Source organism: Plectropomus leopardus, chromosome 22, assembly GCF_026936395.1.
Source record: "Plectropomus leopardus strain MGB_pleo_1.0 chromosome 22, ASM2693639v1, whole genome shotgun sequence".
NCBI lineage: Eukaryota > Metazoa > Chordata > Actinopteri > Perciformes > Serranidae > Plectropomus > Plectropomus leopardus.
In genome coordinates this window covers 20,279,243-20,297,050 of record NC_142197.1, presented here as the reverse complement: position 1 = coordinate 20,297,050, position 17,808 = coordinate 20,279,243, and the positions used below count along the sequence as shown (strand labels likewise).

Genomic DNA, 17,808 nt, shown 5'->3' with positions numbered 1-17,808 from the left:
GCATAACGTTGTTTCCAGCCCTTTTTTTGACATGGCATATTTTGACATTTTTGCCATACTATAGTATGCGATTTTTGGTCATTTTTACAACATGCAAAAATATGATGTTTTTGGAGGTTTTTGGTCGTTTCTTGTATGTGCAACACTATACCGTGTATCTACATTCTGTTTAATGTTGTTTCCAGCCCTTTTTTTGCCATTTCATATTTTGACATTTTTGCCATACTATAGTATGCGATTTTTGGTCATTTTTTCAACATGCAAAAATATGATGTTTTTGGAGGTTTTTGGTCGTTTCTTCTATGTGCAACACTATAATGTGTCTCTATATGCTATTTAATGTTGTTTCCAGCCCTTTTTTTGACATGGCATATTTTGACATTTTTGCCATACTATAGTATGCGATTTTTGGTCATTTTTTCAACGTGCAAAAATATGATGTTTTTGGAGGTTTTTGGTCGTTTCTTCTATGTGCAACACTATAACGTGTCTTTATATGCTGCATAATGTTGTTTACAGCCCTTTTTTGCCATGTCATATTTTGACATTTTTGCCATACTATAGTATGCGATTTTTGGTCATTTTTTCAACGTGTAAAAATATGATGTTTTTGGAGGGTTTTGGCCGTTTATTCTATGTGCAACACTATAACGTGTCTCTATATGCTGTTTAATGTTGTTTCCAGCCCTTTTTTTGACATGGCATATTTTGACATTTTTGCCATACTATAGTATGCGATTTTTGGTCATTTTTTCAACGTGCAAAAATATGATGTTTTTGGAGGTTTTTGGTCGTTTCTTCTACGTGCAACACTTTACCGTGTATCTATATTCTGTTCAATGTTGTTTCCAGCCCTTTTTTTGACATGGCATATTTTGACATTTTTGCCATACTATAGTATGCGATTTTTGGTCATTTTTTCAACATGCAAAAATATGATGTTTTTGGAGGTTTTTGGTCGTTTCTTCTATGTGCAACACTATAACGGGTCTTTATATGCTGCATAACGTTATTTCCAGCCCTTTTTTGGACATGGCACATTTTGACATTTTTGCCATACTATAGTATGCGATTTTTGGTCATTTTTTCAACATGCAAAAATATGATGTTTTTGGAGGTTTTTGGTCGTTTCTTCTATGTGTAACACTATAACGTGTCTCTATATACTGTTTAAAAATGTTTTCAGCACTTTTTTGGACATGGCATATTATGACATTTTTGCCATACTATAGTATGCGATTTTTGGTCATGTTTTCAACGTGCAAAAATATGATGTTTTTGGAGGTTTTTGGTCGTTTCTTGTATGTGCAACACTATACCGTGTATCTACATTCTGTTTAATGTTGTTTCCAGCCCTTTTTTTGCCATTTCATATTTTGACATTTTTGCCATACTATAGTATGCGATTTTTGGTCATTTTTTCAACATGCAAAAATATGATGTTTTTGGAGGTTTTTGGTCGTTTCTTCTATGTGCAACACTATAATGTGTCTCTATATGCTATTTAATGTTGTTTCCAGCCCTTTTTTTGACATGGCATATTTTGACATTTTTGCCATACTATAGTATGCGATTTTTGGTCATTTTTTCAACGTGCAAAAATATGATGTTTTTGGAGGTTTTTGGTCGTTTCTTCTATGTGCAACACTATAACGTGTCTTTATATGCTGCATAATGTTGTTTCCAGCCCTTTTTTTGACATGGCATATTTTGACATTTTTGCCATACTATAGTATGCAATTTTTGGTCATTTTTTCAACGTGCAAAAATATGATGTTTTTGGAGGTTTTTGGTCGTTTCTTCTATGTGCAACACTATAACGTGTCTTTATATGCTGCATAATGTTGTTTCCAGCCCTTTTTTTGACATGGCATATTTTGACATTTTTGCCATACTATAGTATGCGATTTTTGGTCATTTTTTCAACGTGTAAAAATATGATGTTTTTGGAGGGTTTTGGCCGTTTATTCTATGTGCAACACTATAACGTGTCTCTATATGCTGTTTAATGTTGTTTCCAGCCCTTTTTTTGACATGGCATATTTTGACATTTTTGCCATACTATAGTATGCGATTTTTGGTCATTTTTTCAACGTGCAAAAATATGATGTTTTTGGAGGTTTTTGGTCGTTTCTTCTACGTGCAACACTTTACCGTGTATCTATATTCTGTTCAATGTTGTTTCCAGCCCTTTTTTTGACATGGCATATTTTGACATTTTTGCCATACTATAGTATGCGATTTTTGGTCATTTTTTCAACGTGCAAAAATATGATGTTTTTGGAGGTGTTTGGTCGTTTCTTGTATGTGCAACACTATACCGTGTATTTATATTCTGTTTAATGTTGTTTCCAGCCCTTTTTTTGACATGGCATATTTTGACATTTTTGCCATACTATAGTATGCGATTTTTGGTCATTTTTTCAACATGCAAAAATATGATGTTTTTGGAGGTTTTTGGTCGTTTCTTCTATGTGCAACACTATAACGGGTCTTTATATGCTGCATAACGTTATTTCCAGCCCTTTTTTTGACATGGCACATTTTGACATTTTTGCCATACTATAGTATGCGATTTTTGGTCATTTTTTCAACATGCAAAAATATGATGTTTTTGGAGGTGTTTGGTCGTTTCTTGTATGTGCAACACTATACCGTGTATCTATATTCTGTTTAATGTTGTTTCCAGCCCTTTTTTTGCCATGTCATATTTTGACATTTTTGCCATACTATAGTATGCGATTTTTGGTCATTTTTTCAACATGCAAAAATATGATGTTTTTGGAGGTTTTTGGTCGTTTCTTCTATGTGCAACACTATAATGTGTCTCTATATGCTATTTAATGTTGTTTCCAGCCCTTTTTTTGACATGGCATATTTTGACATTTTTGCCATACTATAGTATGCGATTTTTGGTCATTTTTTCAACATGCAAAAATATGATGTTTTTGGTTGTTTCTTCTATGTGCAACACTATAACGTGTCTCTATATGCTGTTTAACAATGTTTTCAGCACTTTTTTGGACGGTTCATATTTTGACATTTTTGCCATACTATAGTATGCGATTTTTGGTCATTTTTTCAACGTGCAAAAATATGATGTTTTTGGAGGTCTTTGGTCGTTTCTTCTATGTGTAACACTATAACGTGTCTCTATATACTGTTTAAAAATGTTTTCAGCACTTTTTTGGACATGGCATATTATGACATTTTTGCCATACTATAGTATGCGATTTTTGGTCATGTTTTCAACGTGCAAAAATATGATGTTTTTGGAGGTCTTTGGTCGTTTCTTCTATGTGTAACACTATAACGTGTCTCTATATACTGTTTACAAATGTTTTCAGCCCTTTTTTTGACATGGCATATTATGACATTTTTGCCATACTATAGTATGCGATTTTTGGTCATGTTTTCAACGTGCAAAAATATGATGTTTTTGGAGGTTTTTAGTTGTTTCTTCTATGTGCAACACTATAACGTGTCTCAATATGCTGCATAACGTTGTTTCCAGCCCTTTTTTTGACATGGCATATTTTGACATTTTTGCCATACTATAGTATGCGATTTTTGGTCATTTTTTCAACGTGCAAAAATATGATGTTTTTGGAGGGTTTTGGCCGTTTATTCTATGTGCAACACTATAACGTGCCTCTATATGCTGTTTAATGTTGTTTCCAGCCCTTTTTTTGACATGGCATATTTTGACATTTTTGCCATACTATAGTATGCGATTTTTGGTCATTTTTTCAACATGCAAAAATATGTTTTTGGAGGTCCTTGGTCGTTTCTTCTATGTGCAACACTATAACGGGTCTTTATATGCTGCATAATGTTGTTTCCAACCCTTTTTTGCCATGGCATATTTTGACATTTTTGCCATACTATAGTATGCGATTTTTTGTCATTTTTTCAACGTGCAAAAATATGATGTTTTTGGAGGTCTTTGGTCGTTTCTTCTATGTGCAACACTATAACGGGTCTTTATATGCTGCATAACGTTGTTTCCAGCCCTTTTTTTGACATGGCATATTTTGACATTTTTGCCATACTATAGTATGCGATTTTTGGTCATTTTTTCAACATGCAAAAATATGATGTTTTTGGAGGTGTTTGGTCGTTTCTTGTATGTGCAACACTTACCGTGTATCTATATTCTGTTCAATGTTGTTTCCAGCCCTTTTTTTGACATGGCATATTTTGACATTTTTGCCATACTATAGTATGCGATTTTTGGTCATTTTTTCAACGTGCAAAAATATGATGTTTTTGGTTGTTTCTTCTATGTGCAACACTATAATGTGTCTCTATATGCTGTTTAACAATGTTTTCAGCACTTTTTTGGATGGTTCATATTTTGACATTTTTGCCATACTATAGTATGCGATTTTTTGTCATTTTTTCAACGTGCAAAAATATGATGTTTTTGGAGGTCTTTGGTCGTTTCTTCTATGTGTAACACTATAACGTGTCTCTATATACTGTTTAAAAATGTTTTCAGCACTTTTTTGGACATGGCATATTATGACATTTTTGCCATACTATAGTATGCGATTTTTGGTCATGTTTTCAACGTGCAAAAATATGATGTTTTTGGAGGTTTTTAGTTGTTTCTTCTATGTGCAACACTATACCGTGTCTCAATATGCTGCATAACGTTGTTTCCAGCCCTTTTTTTGACATGGCATATTTTGACATTTTTGCCATACTATAGTATGCGATTTTTGGTCATTTTTTCAACGTGCAAAAATATGATGTTTTTGGAGGTTTTTGGTCGTTTCTTCTATGTGCAACACTATAACGTGTCTCTATATGCTGTTTAACAATGTTTTCAGCACTTTTTTGGATGGTTCATATTTTGACATTTTTGCCATACTATAGTATGCGATTTTTTGTCATTTTTTCAACGTGTAAAAATATGATGTTTTTGGAGGGTTTGGGCCGTTTATTCTATGTGCAACACTATACCGTGTCTTTATATGCTGCATAATGTTGTTTCCAGCCCTTTTTTTGACATGGCATATTTTGACATGTTTGCCATACTATAGTATGTGATTTTTGGTCATTTTTTCAACGTGCAAAAATATGATATTTTTGGAGGGTTTTGACCGTTTATTCTATGTGCAACACTATAACGTGTCTCTATATACTGCATAACGTTGTTTCTAGCCCTTTTTTTGACATGGTATATTTTGACATTTTTGCCATACTATAGTATACGATTTTTTGTCATTTTTTCAACATGCAAAAATATGATGTTTTTGGAGGTTGTTGGCCGTTTCTTCTATGTGCAACACTATAACGTGTCTCTATATGCTGCATAACGTTGTTTCCAGCCCTGTTTTTGACATGGCATATTTTGACATTTTTGCCATACTATAGTATGCGATTTTTGGTCATTTTTTCAACGTGCAAAAATATGATGTTTTTGGAGGGTTTTGGCCGTTTCTTCTATGTGCAACACTATGACGTGTCTCTATATGCTGCATAACGTTGTTTCCAGCCCTGTTTTTGACATGGCATATTTTGACATTTTTGCCATACTATAGTATGCGATTTTTGATCATTTTTTCAACGTGCAAAAATATGATGTTTTTGGAGGGTTTTGGCCGTTTCTTCTATGTGCAACACTATGACGTGTCTCTATATGCTGTTTAACAATGTTTTCAGCACTTTTTTCGACGGTTTATATTTTGACATTTTTGCCATACTATAGTATGCGATTTTTTGTCATTTTTTTCAACATGCAAAAACATGATATATTTGGAGCTTTTTGGTCGTTTCATCAATGTGCAACACTCTGATGTGTCTCTATATGCTGCATAACGTTGTTTCAAGCCCTTTTTTTGACATGGCATATTTTGACATTTTTGCCATACTATAGTATGCGATTTTTGGTCATTTTTTCAACATGCAAAAATATGATGTTTTTGCAGGTTTTTGGTTGTTCCATCAATGTGCAGTACTATAACGTGTCTATATATGGTGTTTAATGTTTTTTCCAGCCCTTTTTTTGACATGGCATGTTTTGACATTTTTGCCACAGACACAGTATACATGATGCTTTTATGAAATTTTGTACAACATACTATACCACAACATTTTTGTTCCATTTTGGATGACATACAATACTGTGATGTTTATAGGCCCTTTTGGATGACATATTATATTATGACATTTTTCATGTTCCTTGGTTGACAATTATACTATGACATATTTCGACAGTAAAGTGACAAACAAACAAAAATACAAAACAAAACAAAAAATAAAAACAAAAACCCCACAAACGAATCAAAAAAGACCATTCACTGTATATACATACACATATAAATACACATATACATATAGAGTATACAAACATAGACATACGCATGGGCTCACACACACACACACACACACACACACACACACACACACACACACACACACACAGAGAGAAATATGTACATAGAGAAAAGCATTCTTAGTGTACTTGTAGTGTTGCGTGCCATAAAAGCGTGCCATAAAAGTTCATCACCAGAAAATGTTCATCATTAATCAGCTCTTTAAGTTTTCCAAGCATGAAAAAAATGGTAATGGCAGGCCTTGAAAAATATAACCACAGTCATGTTTTTCTGAAAAATATGATTTTCGTAATGTAGAATGACTTTTTTAATGACATACTATTCCATGTTATTCTTTACAACATTATCTAGCATGACTTTTTTCTTATTTTTTTTATTTCAAAAGAGTATAATAATTAACAATCACCAGTGACCGAACATATGAACGTAACAGTCCACTGAGTATCATCACACCTCCCAATCCCTACCCTACACCCCAATATTCCCAACTATACTGGCAAACACGCAGAAATCAAAACAAATCAAACAACAATAAACAACAACACACACACACACATATATATATATGTATATATAAATACACACACAAACACAAACACAGACAATATACATACACATTCAAAGGTACTGACAAATTACTTGTATCCATGAACGTACATGGCCATATACTAACTATGACTGTCATGACTCACTATACTACAGCTTTTTTTTTTTTGACAATGTACAATACGATTACTTTTTTTAAAAAAATATGGCGTGCTATTCTTAGACTTTTTTTTCGATTACTTTTCAGCAACATATTATATGACATTTTTTAAATGACATATCATACAATGTTCTTTTTATTACATACCTTACAATGACTTTTTATGACATATGACATACTATTCTATGACTTTTTAAAAAAAATTTTTAATTTTAAAATCAGATACTATACTATACTATGCCTATTTAATCAAATACTATACCATGTTTTCTTTTTCTGATGTACTATACCACGACTCTTTTCTGGCCTACTCTACTGTGACATTTTTTTCATGATATACCATACAGTAGGACCTTTTTTGATATCTTGTATTCGGACTTGTTACTGAAATAATATACTTTGACATCTTCTATGACATACTATGCTATGATATTTTTTAAGCCACACAATAATATGACTTTTTTTTACGAAATACTATACAATGACTTTTTTGTACCTCATAGCATACTATGACTTTTGCTTGACATACTATACTATGACATTGCTTTATGACGTAGGATAATATGGCTTTTTAATGACATACTTTCAAAATGCTTATGATACTTTTTATGACATTCTACACTATGACTTTGTATTATTACCGAAATGGGACTTTTTTGTGACCCACTATAGTAGGATCTCTTATTATAGTATGTTACACTAGGGCATTTTTTTAATTTAATAGTATACTTTAATTGTTTTAATGACATATTATAATACATTAGTTCTTATGACACACTATACTATGACCTCTTGTTATAGTATGCCATATAGATGTCATAAAGGTATCACACATAGTAAAGAATGCCATAGAAATTGTAATATTTTATGCCAAAAAAAGTTTTTAAAAAAACAAACAAATTGTTGTAGAGTATGCCAAAACAAAATTAATATTATATGTCATTAAAGAATGTCAAAAAAGTCGCAGTATTATTTGACTTAATATTGTCTATATTGTGCCATAAAACATAGTTTAGTAAGACAACATTTTAATTCCAAAACATAGTATATAATAAAAAGGCTATTATATAGTATGTCTATAGTATGTATGAAATTCAAAGTTCATTATGCCCTCATAAAGTCAAGTTAGTGAGTCATAAAGAATTTGGTTTTATAGTATTTAAAAAGAGGTCACAGTAATGTACGCCATACAAATCACTAAAAATCTTATTGTATGGTATGACATTAAAAAAATATTAGAATTGTAATACATTATAATATTATTAAGTCACAGAAAAGTATGCCATAAAAAATTCATACTAGGAATGTGACTGTATGTGTGTGTGCCACTGGGAAAAGACTGTATTTCTAACTCTCGTGCATTCCTGATATTACTTCATAATAAACCAGCCATTTATCAGACATTCGTTTTGTACATTACCTTTCCAAGCTGGGTCTCACTGAGGGAGAAGGAGTCCATGAAGGCCTGAGCAATGACAGACAGACAGCTTTCTTGTTGTGGAGTCTTCTCCATGTCGAAAACAAACTGGGGATTTTTCAGGATGTTGACCCAGAAACGTAGAGGCAAACTGCGCAGTCGGACAACAACGTCAGAAAGAAAAATGTGTATTAAATTCTGTACTAAAACTTTTCATACTTTCCATAGAGTGTTGGATGATCCATCAGTACCTGTTGGTCTTCCAGATGTGCAGGACATCAGGGTCAGTGATCTTCATGTTGTCTGCCTGATCATCAAGGAAGTCAAAGAAGTATTTGACAGCAAGCGGGGCTCTGCTCTGCGGCATCCCCCAGATAGATCTGAACAGGTTCTCCACATATGAATGCACCGCCACCTTAGAGACAGAGAGCAAAGTAATATAATTTTCTGCTGTACCTTATAATTCAGAACAGTATGATGAAATGTTTGAATTCTCTCTCCTCTAAAATAAATATACAATTATATAAACAATCCCACAGTCACCAGAAAGCTGTACTGTTATTTATTTATTTATTTAGCATTTCAGCTGCATTTTTCAGTTGTGTGTCTCACGGGTCTCTGATAGGACAAACATGCTCTTATTATAATCAATTCTACAAAGGCTGCATAAAGGCTCCTAGTTTACTCACACTGTACACACTAAAAATAGAACCTATAATAATACTGTGCCTGAGCACATCCTGTGCAGACACAGACAGAGCAGTGATGCTGCAGCTGCTCTACCAAGGTGCATATTTACCGCCTGAGTCACAAAAATGGCATGCTTTCGCTACAACATTAACACTGTGGCTGGTAGTTAAAATAACCATGCGAGGAGAGATTCAGGTATCAGTTCTATAAGTGCTGGTGCGTGTTTAATGAAGTAAAGTGAGGCAACTGGTTCCTCTTGCCTTGGTGGAGAGTAGCTTGGTGAGGTGCACTTCCTTCAGTTTTAACTTCTTCCTTTCTGGGTTTTTCCTTTGGTCCTCGTCTATATCAGGATCGATCTGCAGAAAAGAGGAATTACACAACCATTTAATTAGTCAACCTCAATTCGATTGTATAAGGACCTTTAAATCACTACACATAATGAAATGAGCCATTTTTTAGTTTTACTATTTTGGAATTGAAATTGAATATCAAAAGAACGGATAATACATAATTTTATTAAAATGTTCCTATCTTATGACCTGATTTGATGATTCACCTCTGCAATCATAAAAAATAAACTGCCTCTTACCAAGTGGAAGTATTTTCTAGAGAAGTTCTCCTCATCTAAAGGGAAAAATGAACAGAAAACAACAATGATCGTTAGGAAAAAACAATTAGCAGGTACAAACCATACAATCTGTGGTGTAGTCAAGTGCTGTGTATTTGTGAAGGTGGCAGTTCAGCGTACCACTATGCAACCAAAATGGCTATACTACATTTCTTGTTACTAGTAAAGCAATTATTTTTTAAATTGATACTCAGCCCTACTGATAAGACCCATTGGAAGCATTAATCTGTGGAAAAGATGTTAAACTGTCAGTCTGTTCATTTCAAATTATAAGTGCCTGGCTAAGGCACAGTGATATTGTTCTTAAGAAGTCTTTACTGTATACAGGACCCACAAAGTGTTTCTTTCTTGGCTGTTTCTCAGTTTCCAGTCCTTATGCTAAGATATGATAATCCCCAATCCATAACTAGCGCACAGACGTGAGTGTGCTATCTTCTCATCTAACTCTTGTTTAAAAAAAAAAACTGAAAAGAAAAGCAAAGTAAAAAAAAAAGCTGAGTAGGCAGTGTTTTTCCTCTTAGCTCTTACCCTTCACACTTCCTTGTGGGCTCAGAGGAGGATGGGTTTTTCTAGAAAGCACTTTGATCGTCGCTCCATCAGGCACCTACAGAAATACAAACAGATTGATAGGTGAGATTTCCTCTAATTTTACAGTCTTTGTCCCAAAAGAGACTATGAATTGACTATAACAACACAAGATGAGAACAAACAACTGCACTGAGCCTTTGCACTTTGGGAGGCTGACATTTCTAAAATGACTGCATATACTGTAGGTGTTGCATTAAAAACTGGCATTTACAGACTTGCTTTTAATGTTGCCTTTCACCATGTTTTGTTTTATGGTTTGTCTATGTGTTTACATAACAGGAAGCCACAGTCACCCACAGAGATTCCCCAAGATACTTGAGTTTTCTGACCCACATGTTGGAAGGAGATGTTCAAGAAACATCAGCTTTTCAGGAACTCAAGCAAACTCAATTCGACTTCAATTAAATCTGAAATGTCTCCAGAATTAGGCATTACAAGGATTTCCTCTGACAACAACAGCTATGTTTCCTGCTTAACAAATCAAGTGTATTTAAGTTTTTTAAGTTGTGGTTTGGCTGGCCAGGACAGTGCATGCCATCAGGTTATCACACAACTCAAGTGTCGGAGTCTTTCTCTCCCTGGCTGTGATGCCACTCTGATGGATGATAGATGCATAGAGCACACAAGAGATCCCATTATGAAGCCATTATAACCACTCTGCCTCCAGTATGTTTTTATCTCATACAGAAATTATCTCAACTTGGCAGCTTTAATGACAAATCTCCTCTCACTAAGATTAACTGACTCAGTTGGCCAAAATTTAATTATGATGTTGCCTAAGGGAAATAATGAGTCTTCATAGTTTTACAGCAAATTTTAAAGTTAGGAAAGTTAAAGTATCTTTTTGAGTAATGTCCCCAACAACTTTGTTCACACATTCAGCTCAGAGGAAGTTGAACTGATGTCAGATGATCTGCCTTTTGTTGTTTGGGTATAACACCTCGCAGACTATCTATGTCTAATACTGGTGTTTTTGTGTGCAAGTGCCCTGTCACCTTCTTAATGTTTGCACATTTAAAACAGCTTCTTCTCGCTGCTGTTCGTGAACTATATAGCTTTTTCCTGTTAGATTAAAGATGTCCATGTTCAAAATATAATGGGAGGTATTTGCGATGAAAGGGTTGTTATTTACATTTTGAATCTAGTTTCTGTCAAGCCGTCATGCCAATTTTGTCATTTTTTTGTTATCTTTTTTTATTTTTAACATAGAAAACAACAACACAACAATACACAACAGTACCCCCACATCCAGCCCCCGCCCCACTCCTGGCAGCACCCCAATCCCACATCACATTATATTAGGCCTTAGGAAATGTAAAAAGATAAAAATTAAACAAAAAAAAATAATAATAAAAAGAGAGACAGAAAATGGCAGGGATCAATAAATTGGGAGCCAATGGCAAAGTAATTGATAAAAGCCATACACCCCTATTTGCAACTCTGCCCGCAGATATAAAGGCAAAAGGAAAAAAAAATGAGAAAAATGAAAGTAAATATATTAACAATATACATTAGAGGCCATAAAGTACCAGATCCTATTTCCCTGCCGCCAAACCTGTTTGTATACAATAACTCACCCTTTAGAAATAAAATCATAAACAAAAACATAACCACTCTTAGTGGTAAAAGAAAAAACGCTCACTATCAACAGCAAAAAACCTTATTATAAGACACCTGGCACTGAGAAAGGCAGCTGAGCCCAGTCAGCAATGCTTATTCAGTAAGCTATCCAACCTGATAACAGAATTACCAACCAACAACTTGATATGAAATTACCACAGTAGCCAAAATGTTAGGGCAACAGTGAGGGTTAAAGTTATATAACATATAACTGGGATAACTCAGACTAAAAACTAAATAAATAATGTTTTGTTTTGTTTGATTTTTTTTTTAACTTTAGAAAGATGTCAGGTTTGGACTGTTGCCATAACAACCTTTCAGACAAATAATAACTGTCTCTTAAATGCAGTACTGATAGAGAGTTTTCAAGTGAAAATCACTTGAAAGGGCCTGGAGCCCTCCGTGCCTTCAGGTATCCCTCTGATCCAAATGTTATTGCAACGTCTCCGGTCCTCTAAATCAGTAAGCTTTCCTTCCAGCTCTGTTATCTTGCATCTGTTATCATCACAGTTCTTTTCTGCGGTGTCCATACACTTGGAAAGTGGTGAAACATCTGACTGCAGTTTGGTAACATCCTTCCTGCAGGTGGACATATCGTGACATTTTGCCCAGCACATCGTTCAGCTCAGTAAACTTGGCTTCCATGAATTGGCATTGCTTGGCCATGGCTAGCTTGATTGTGCTAGTTAGCTTCTCCTCCATAGCTGCCAGGTTCGTTGTGTCACTTGGAACGGTGTCGGGTTGCTTGGCCGAATGCGGCCCTTGTTTCTTAGTAACTACATTGTTAATCATCCGTGTATAAAACCTACTGAAAGTTTGAACTAGTGTGTTAAGTTAGTACAGTTGGGGAGGACGGGGCAAGAACATGGGCAAGGGCGATTGAGCTACACAGCCATGTTGTCTTCGGGTCACGTGACTAGAATCCCATTGCTAACTTTCTATCATGCTGCAGCTTAAGACAAGATACCACATGCAAAAATCCCAAAACAAATGCAAATACAGAAATGTGCAGAAAGTGAAAACAAATTTACAACACAAACCATTAACAGCAAACCCGCTGTAGATTCAGAATTGTTGCACTGTCACACTGCATATGACTTTATGACTCTGCATCCTTTTTATTTGCAGAATGTGTGCTGTTAATGTTTTTTTGTCTTTCTGCAGCACATTTGTTTTATTTGCAGCATGTTTCCATTGTTGTATTTTCTGAATTTTTCTGTATTGTTGAACTGACATCATTTCCGAAGTTGCAGCACATGTCCTCTAATGGAAATGTTTTGCGCCGCTGTAGCACATTAGCCCTTATCGGCCATTTATATGACAGGCACCAAAAAAAAAAAAAAAATGTTTGCATGCTCCTCTCTTGTGGCGTAGACCGGTGGAGACAGGAACGACAATAGTCAAAGTGAGAGGGGTGTTTTGCCAACTGACAGAGGCTCGTGCTCTCATGTTAAGTGAGATCGGTCTGACATGCAGCATTTTAGGGGATTGTTTCACACACAGCAATACAACACATACACACTTACCTGACTTTCTGCATTAGAGTACATGGCAGAAGTGGAGAGCCCTCTTCTACTGACAGAGCTTTTTAAATACTCCTTTTTCTCACCTTGTAATGTTTGAGTGTGTTGAGCATTGTCACCTCCCCGATAACCTCAGAGCTTGCATCCACGTCCTGAAGAGGAACAAATGATCCATCCCTCTCATACTCTAGTGGGAAAAAAAGTAAAACTGTGTGAAAAATCTTTTTGAGACATAATTGTTTAAAAACAAGCCACAAACATATGGTGAGACTTTAATGAGAGACTTAGTAGTTTCTCTTAAACAGCTATCCACTGTAGTTTTTTTTGCTAATGTTATTCAAACAGGAGTAAATGGTGCATTTGATGGGGAGCATTTTCAGCCACGTTATTACACATGTAAGGCACCACCATGACAGTGAATGTGGGACTGAATCCTAAAGGGAAAGGTCACCCCAACATACATATTTTTCTTCTGTAGTGCTTTTAACAATCTAGATTGTTTTGGTGTAGGTTGCTGAGTGTTGGCAATATCAGCCATGGAGATGTCTGCCTTTTTTCGTAATGATACAGTTGGCAGGTGTAGTCCGATAGAAAGAAAATAGTTCGGTTCCTTCATGAAACTGCTCACAACAAGGTCTGTGGATTATCTTTAGCAGCCAGGTCATGATTTCTGGAAAGAGACATGAGTTTTTCAGTTGTATTTTTTTGGTGCTTTGAGCACCTCAAGCTGAGTGCCACCTAGTTCCATTATATTGGAGAGAAGACAGACATCTTGACAGCTGATATAGCAAACACTCTGCAACTCACACAAAATCCATTACAGGTTAGAGGAAAAATGTTTTATTGTGATTTTGGGGGTGAACTGTCTCTTTAATAAATGTTGCCCGTGTTGGGACAGGTTGTTTGACTTGTTTCCAACATCAATTAATAACTGTTTTTAGTCTTTATTGTAATGCCAGTATTTAAAGACACAGGGCTACAGAGACTGCTCTGTTACTTACCGATATAAACATCCTTGAGGGGGCTGTTGTAAGCGAAACCAAACTTGGCCTTGAATGTGGACAGGATTTTCTCTTTGACTTGCTCTACTGAGTCACAGCTGAGAGCGTTGACCTCCAGAGGCTCGCTGACCTCGCCGTCACTGCCCACTGCAAACAGCACCTTAAGCTTCTATAAACAACAGAAAAGAACACAAACAAAGCTGACATGTCACTGTATTTACAAATGATTGCCAATAACTCTCGTCTGATCTTCTTCTGACAAATTTAGACATAATCTCTGAATTTATGTCCTAAAGTTCATCAGTTCTTCATATGCTTACTCACTATTCTGCCATGTATATACAAATATCTGCAGATTATGGAACCTATGCAAAGGGTGCAAATGTGTGAATGGTGACTAAAAGGCTACCACACCAGCATATGCACGCAGCTGCATGTGCAGCATGTTTCTATTCATACTTGTGAAAAACCACAAAAAATAACCACTAATGCTAACCTCATTTCCCATCATGCAAACAGCACCTTAAAGCCTTAATCAAAGCCTCATGCACCCGACAGCTGTTTCATATAAAAACACATTAGAAAAATATTAGAGATCCTGCAGATGTCATCCTTCATTAACTGTAGCAGAGTATAACACAGCTGCAGGGATCTTTGAGGGAAGGTGTGGTTCATGAAAGGCTTTCGCAGCAGTGTTACACGAGTTAAGGTTTTATCACACTCCATCTTATTTCCTTTGTGTTGTTTTTCAGCTGATGCACAGACCATCTGATGGTTTGAAATAAGCAGTAAGTGACATGGTTGTTAGATTAGATTAAAATCTTCATGAATGCTGTCGGCAGAGAAGGAAATGTTAAAGTGGAGAGAACAGTGCTAAAGATGAAACAGAGTCAAGTGTTTCATTGGAGGAGCAAACGGAAAAATTCAACAGATAAATTGCTGTTGCGAGTTTGTTGATATTTGATATTTGTGTTCATGTGTCAACTACTTCAAATGTGTATTCATATGCTACAGCCTATGTAACATTAAGTCTTTGCAGGTAGTACATGTGTAGTCTTATAAATTGCTGGGCATTAGAGGCTGTTAGATTCAAAACACGTTGATATGGAGTGTGAAATACTGAATGATTGGCAGAGATTACTGTTGCAGTCAGTATGATTCTTAAAATATTTAGATACTAAAACATTAAATCCCCTCAAAACTTGGTTTGTATTATTTCATAAAACTTTAATATTACTGACAAAATAAGCAACAATCAATGTTAAAATGTGGGGAAAAAAAGCATCCTTAGGTAGCAAAAACTTACGGGTAATGGAAAGACTAGATAATATATAACCTGAAGGACAATCCCTGAGAGTTGAAAAAGATCTGGGGTGGTTTTCTAACAGAGCCCTCAATATAGTACTCCTTTGTTACTCATATTAGTACTAACACCATTTGTTATGTATATGTAAATCAAGCTCATTTTATGGTTGCTGCTTTCTTAGTCCTACTCTTTCCCCTAAATTGTATATTGTAGTTGGAATTGTTATTTAAATGTATTATTATTATTATAATTATTAAGAATAATAATACGAAGAATGTATTTGTATTATTATTAATTTTTTGGATATTCTGTACTGTTTCTACTTATTACATGCTTATTATCATTATATTATTCTATTTATTTATTTTTATTTATTTTCTATCAGACACTCATGCTAAAGAAATTAAGGCTCAGACTTGAATTGGTGGGTGGGATGGGTGTGTCGGGGTTTAAAGGGGGGAGTAGTAGGGAATGTGAAAAGGGGAGAAGGCTAATTGGGCATTTATATGATCACGTTTGTACATTTTTTAGTCAATTCAGCCCTGGGTTTGTTATGGCATAAAAACAATAAAGACAATGTTTAGAACAACAACAACAAACCCTTAAGGATCGTAAGGGTGTGGTTTGATCTGATTTGAATGTCAGAACCTTGACAGTTTTGAAATGCGTCTTGGTCAATCAGATCACAAGTGGACAGTGCTAAATACAAGGGTAAACGATCACCAATATGCAGTGTGATCAGGTCACTCACAGTACTTGTTGAGGTGGTCTGTGACACATTTAAATGCGTTTCTCTTGTAATGTAAATTCTTGCATGTCCTGATGCATCCCTGACGACTAAGTCTTCAATGCAGGACGTGCTTCTGTAATGTATTACGGCACTATAACTTGCATATTTACGACGAGTTGGCTGCATTGTTGCGTGACAGCACATTGTTTTGCCCTGTCAACAGATACTCCTTCATACTGCCGAAAATACTGATTAATGCGACGAAATGTGTGACATCCCCTATTTTTTCAAACATAAAACACCAATTCAGAATTATGTAACAAAACTGTGGTTTTGTTTATGAACGAGGACCATCGCTCAGGGTAGGATACTGATTGAAAAATATGTTTTTAGGGCCTTTAAGGTTATTAAATCAATTTATACATGAACTTGTGTTTGTCATCATTTTAAAGAGGGCTTCTGAATGCCCTTTTAACCCACATTTCACCTGGTCACATGAGACTGATGTCACAAGTTATTTTTCTATGTCAGTATTTACAGAGTCCAGTAACCGCAGTTTCACAAAGTTCACTATCAAACCCGCAGAATTACAAAGAGTTTGATTACGTAAGCACAAAACAAAGTTCTGCTCCAGTTTTGGCTCTCTATGCATTTCATCTCCCATTTTTTTTCATTAAATCATGTGTTCATTCCTTATAGAGATGATTCTTGAGCAAGGCTGGGCTGTGTCTGACCTGTACTGAACCCACAGTTAGCGTCTGGTTCTGAATGGGGTCTAAAGTAGACACATGCACGTAAGTGCAAAAATACTGTATGTGCATGCGTTCTTCCATCTAATACTTCAGATTTATATTTACTCATTCATTATCATTTAATGCAGTGGTTCCCAACATTTACTACACAAAATGACATTCACTTTTTCAGACGTTCCTACCCCCTCTGGTCTCTAAAAATGACTTCAAGATTTAATTTTAGGTGACACTCAAAATCTGGAATCAGTTTAGATGCCAAGATCTTTTTCCTCTTTTTTTTTTTTCTCAGTTCCTCCATTGATGCTTTTTTATAATCACTACCTACATCAAAAGGTATCTTATTTTGTGCAAAAGAGAAAAATATATATATGTCTTATTTGTAACTACTTCATTGTTTTTTTCATATCTATCTTTATATGCCATTATTTTTTTGTAAGATTAAAAAAATATGGTGGAATGATCTAAGAAACTATAAAACAAAAAAAGATTTAATTTTACTTTGT

The 17,808-nt window shown here is 35.1% G+C and overlaps 1 protein-coding gene across 3 annotated transcripts in view; it reads right to left on the bottom strand.

The window, feature by feature from the left end:
• The window catches only part of plxnc1 (plexin C1), a 60,468-nt gene that overhangs the window by 19,065 nt on the left and 23,595 nt on the right, over positions 1–17,808 (bottom strand). For all 3 annotated transcript variants that reach the window (XM_088072713.1, XM_088072712.1, XM_042510989.2), the window contains 7 exons: positions 14,518–14,686; positions 13,603–13,703; positions 10,314–10,389; positions 9,747–9,781; positions 9,418–9,513; positions 8,719–8,882; positions 8,471–8,618 (listed from right to left, as the gene is read on the bottom strand). In XM_088072713.1, the coding sequence (XP_087928839.1) occupies positions 8,471–8,618; positions 8,719–8,882; positions 9,418–9,513; positions 9,747–9,781; positions 10,314–10,389; positions 13,603–13,703; positions 14,518–14,686 (789 nt within the window). The remainder of the gene's footprint in view (positions 1–8,470; positions 8,619–8,718; positions 8,883–9,417; positions 9,514–9,746; positions 9,782–10,313; positions 10,390–13,602; positions 13,704–14,517; positions 14,687–17,808) is intronic.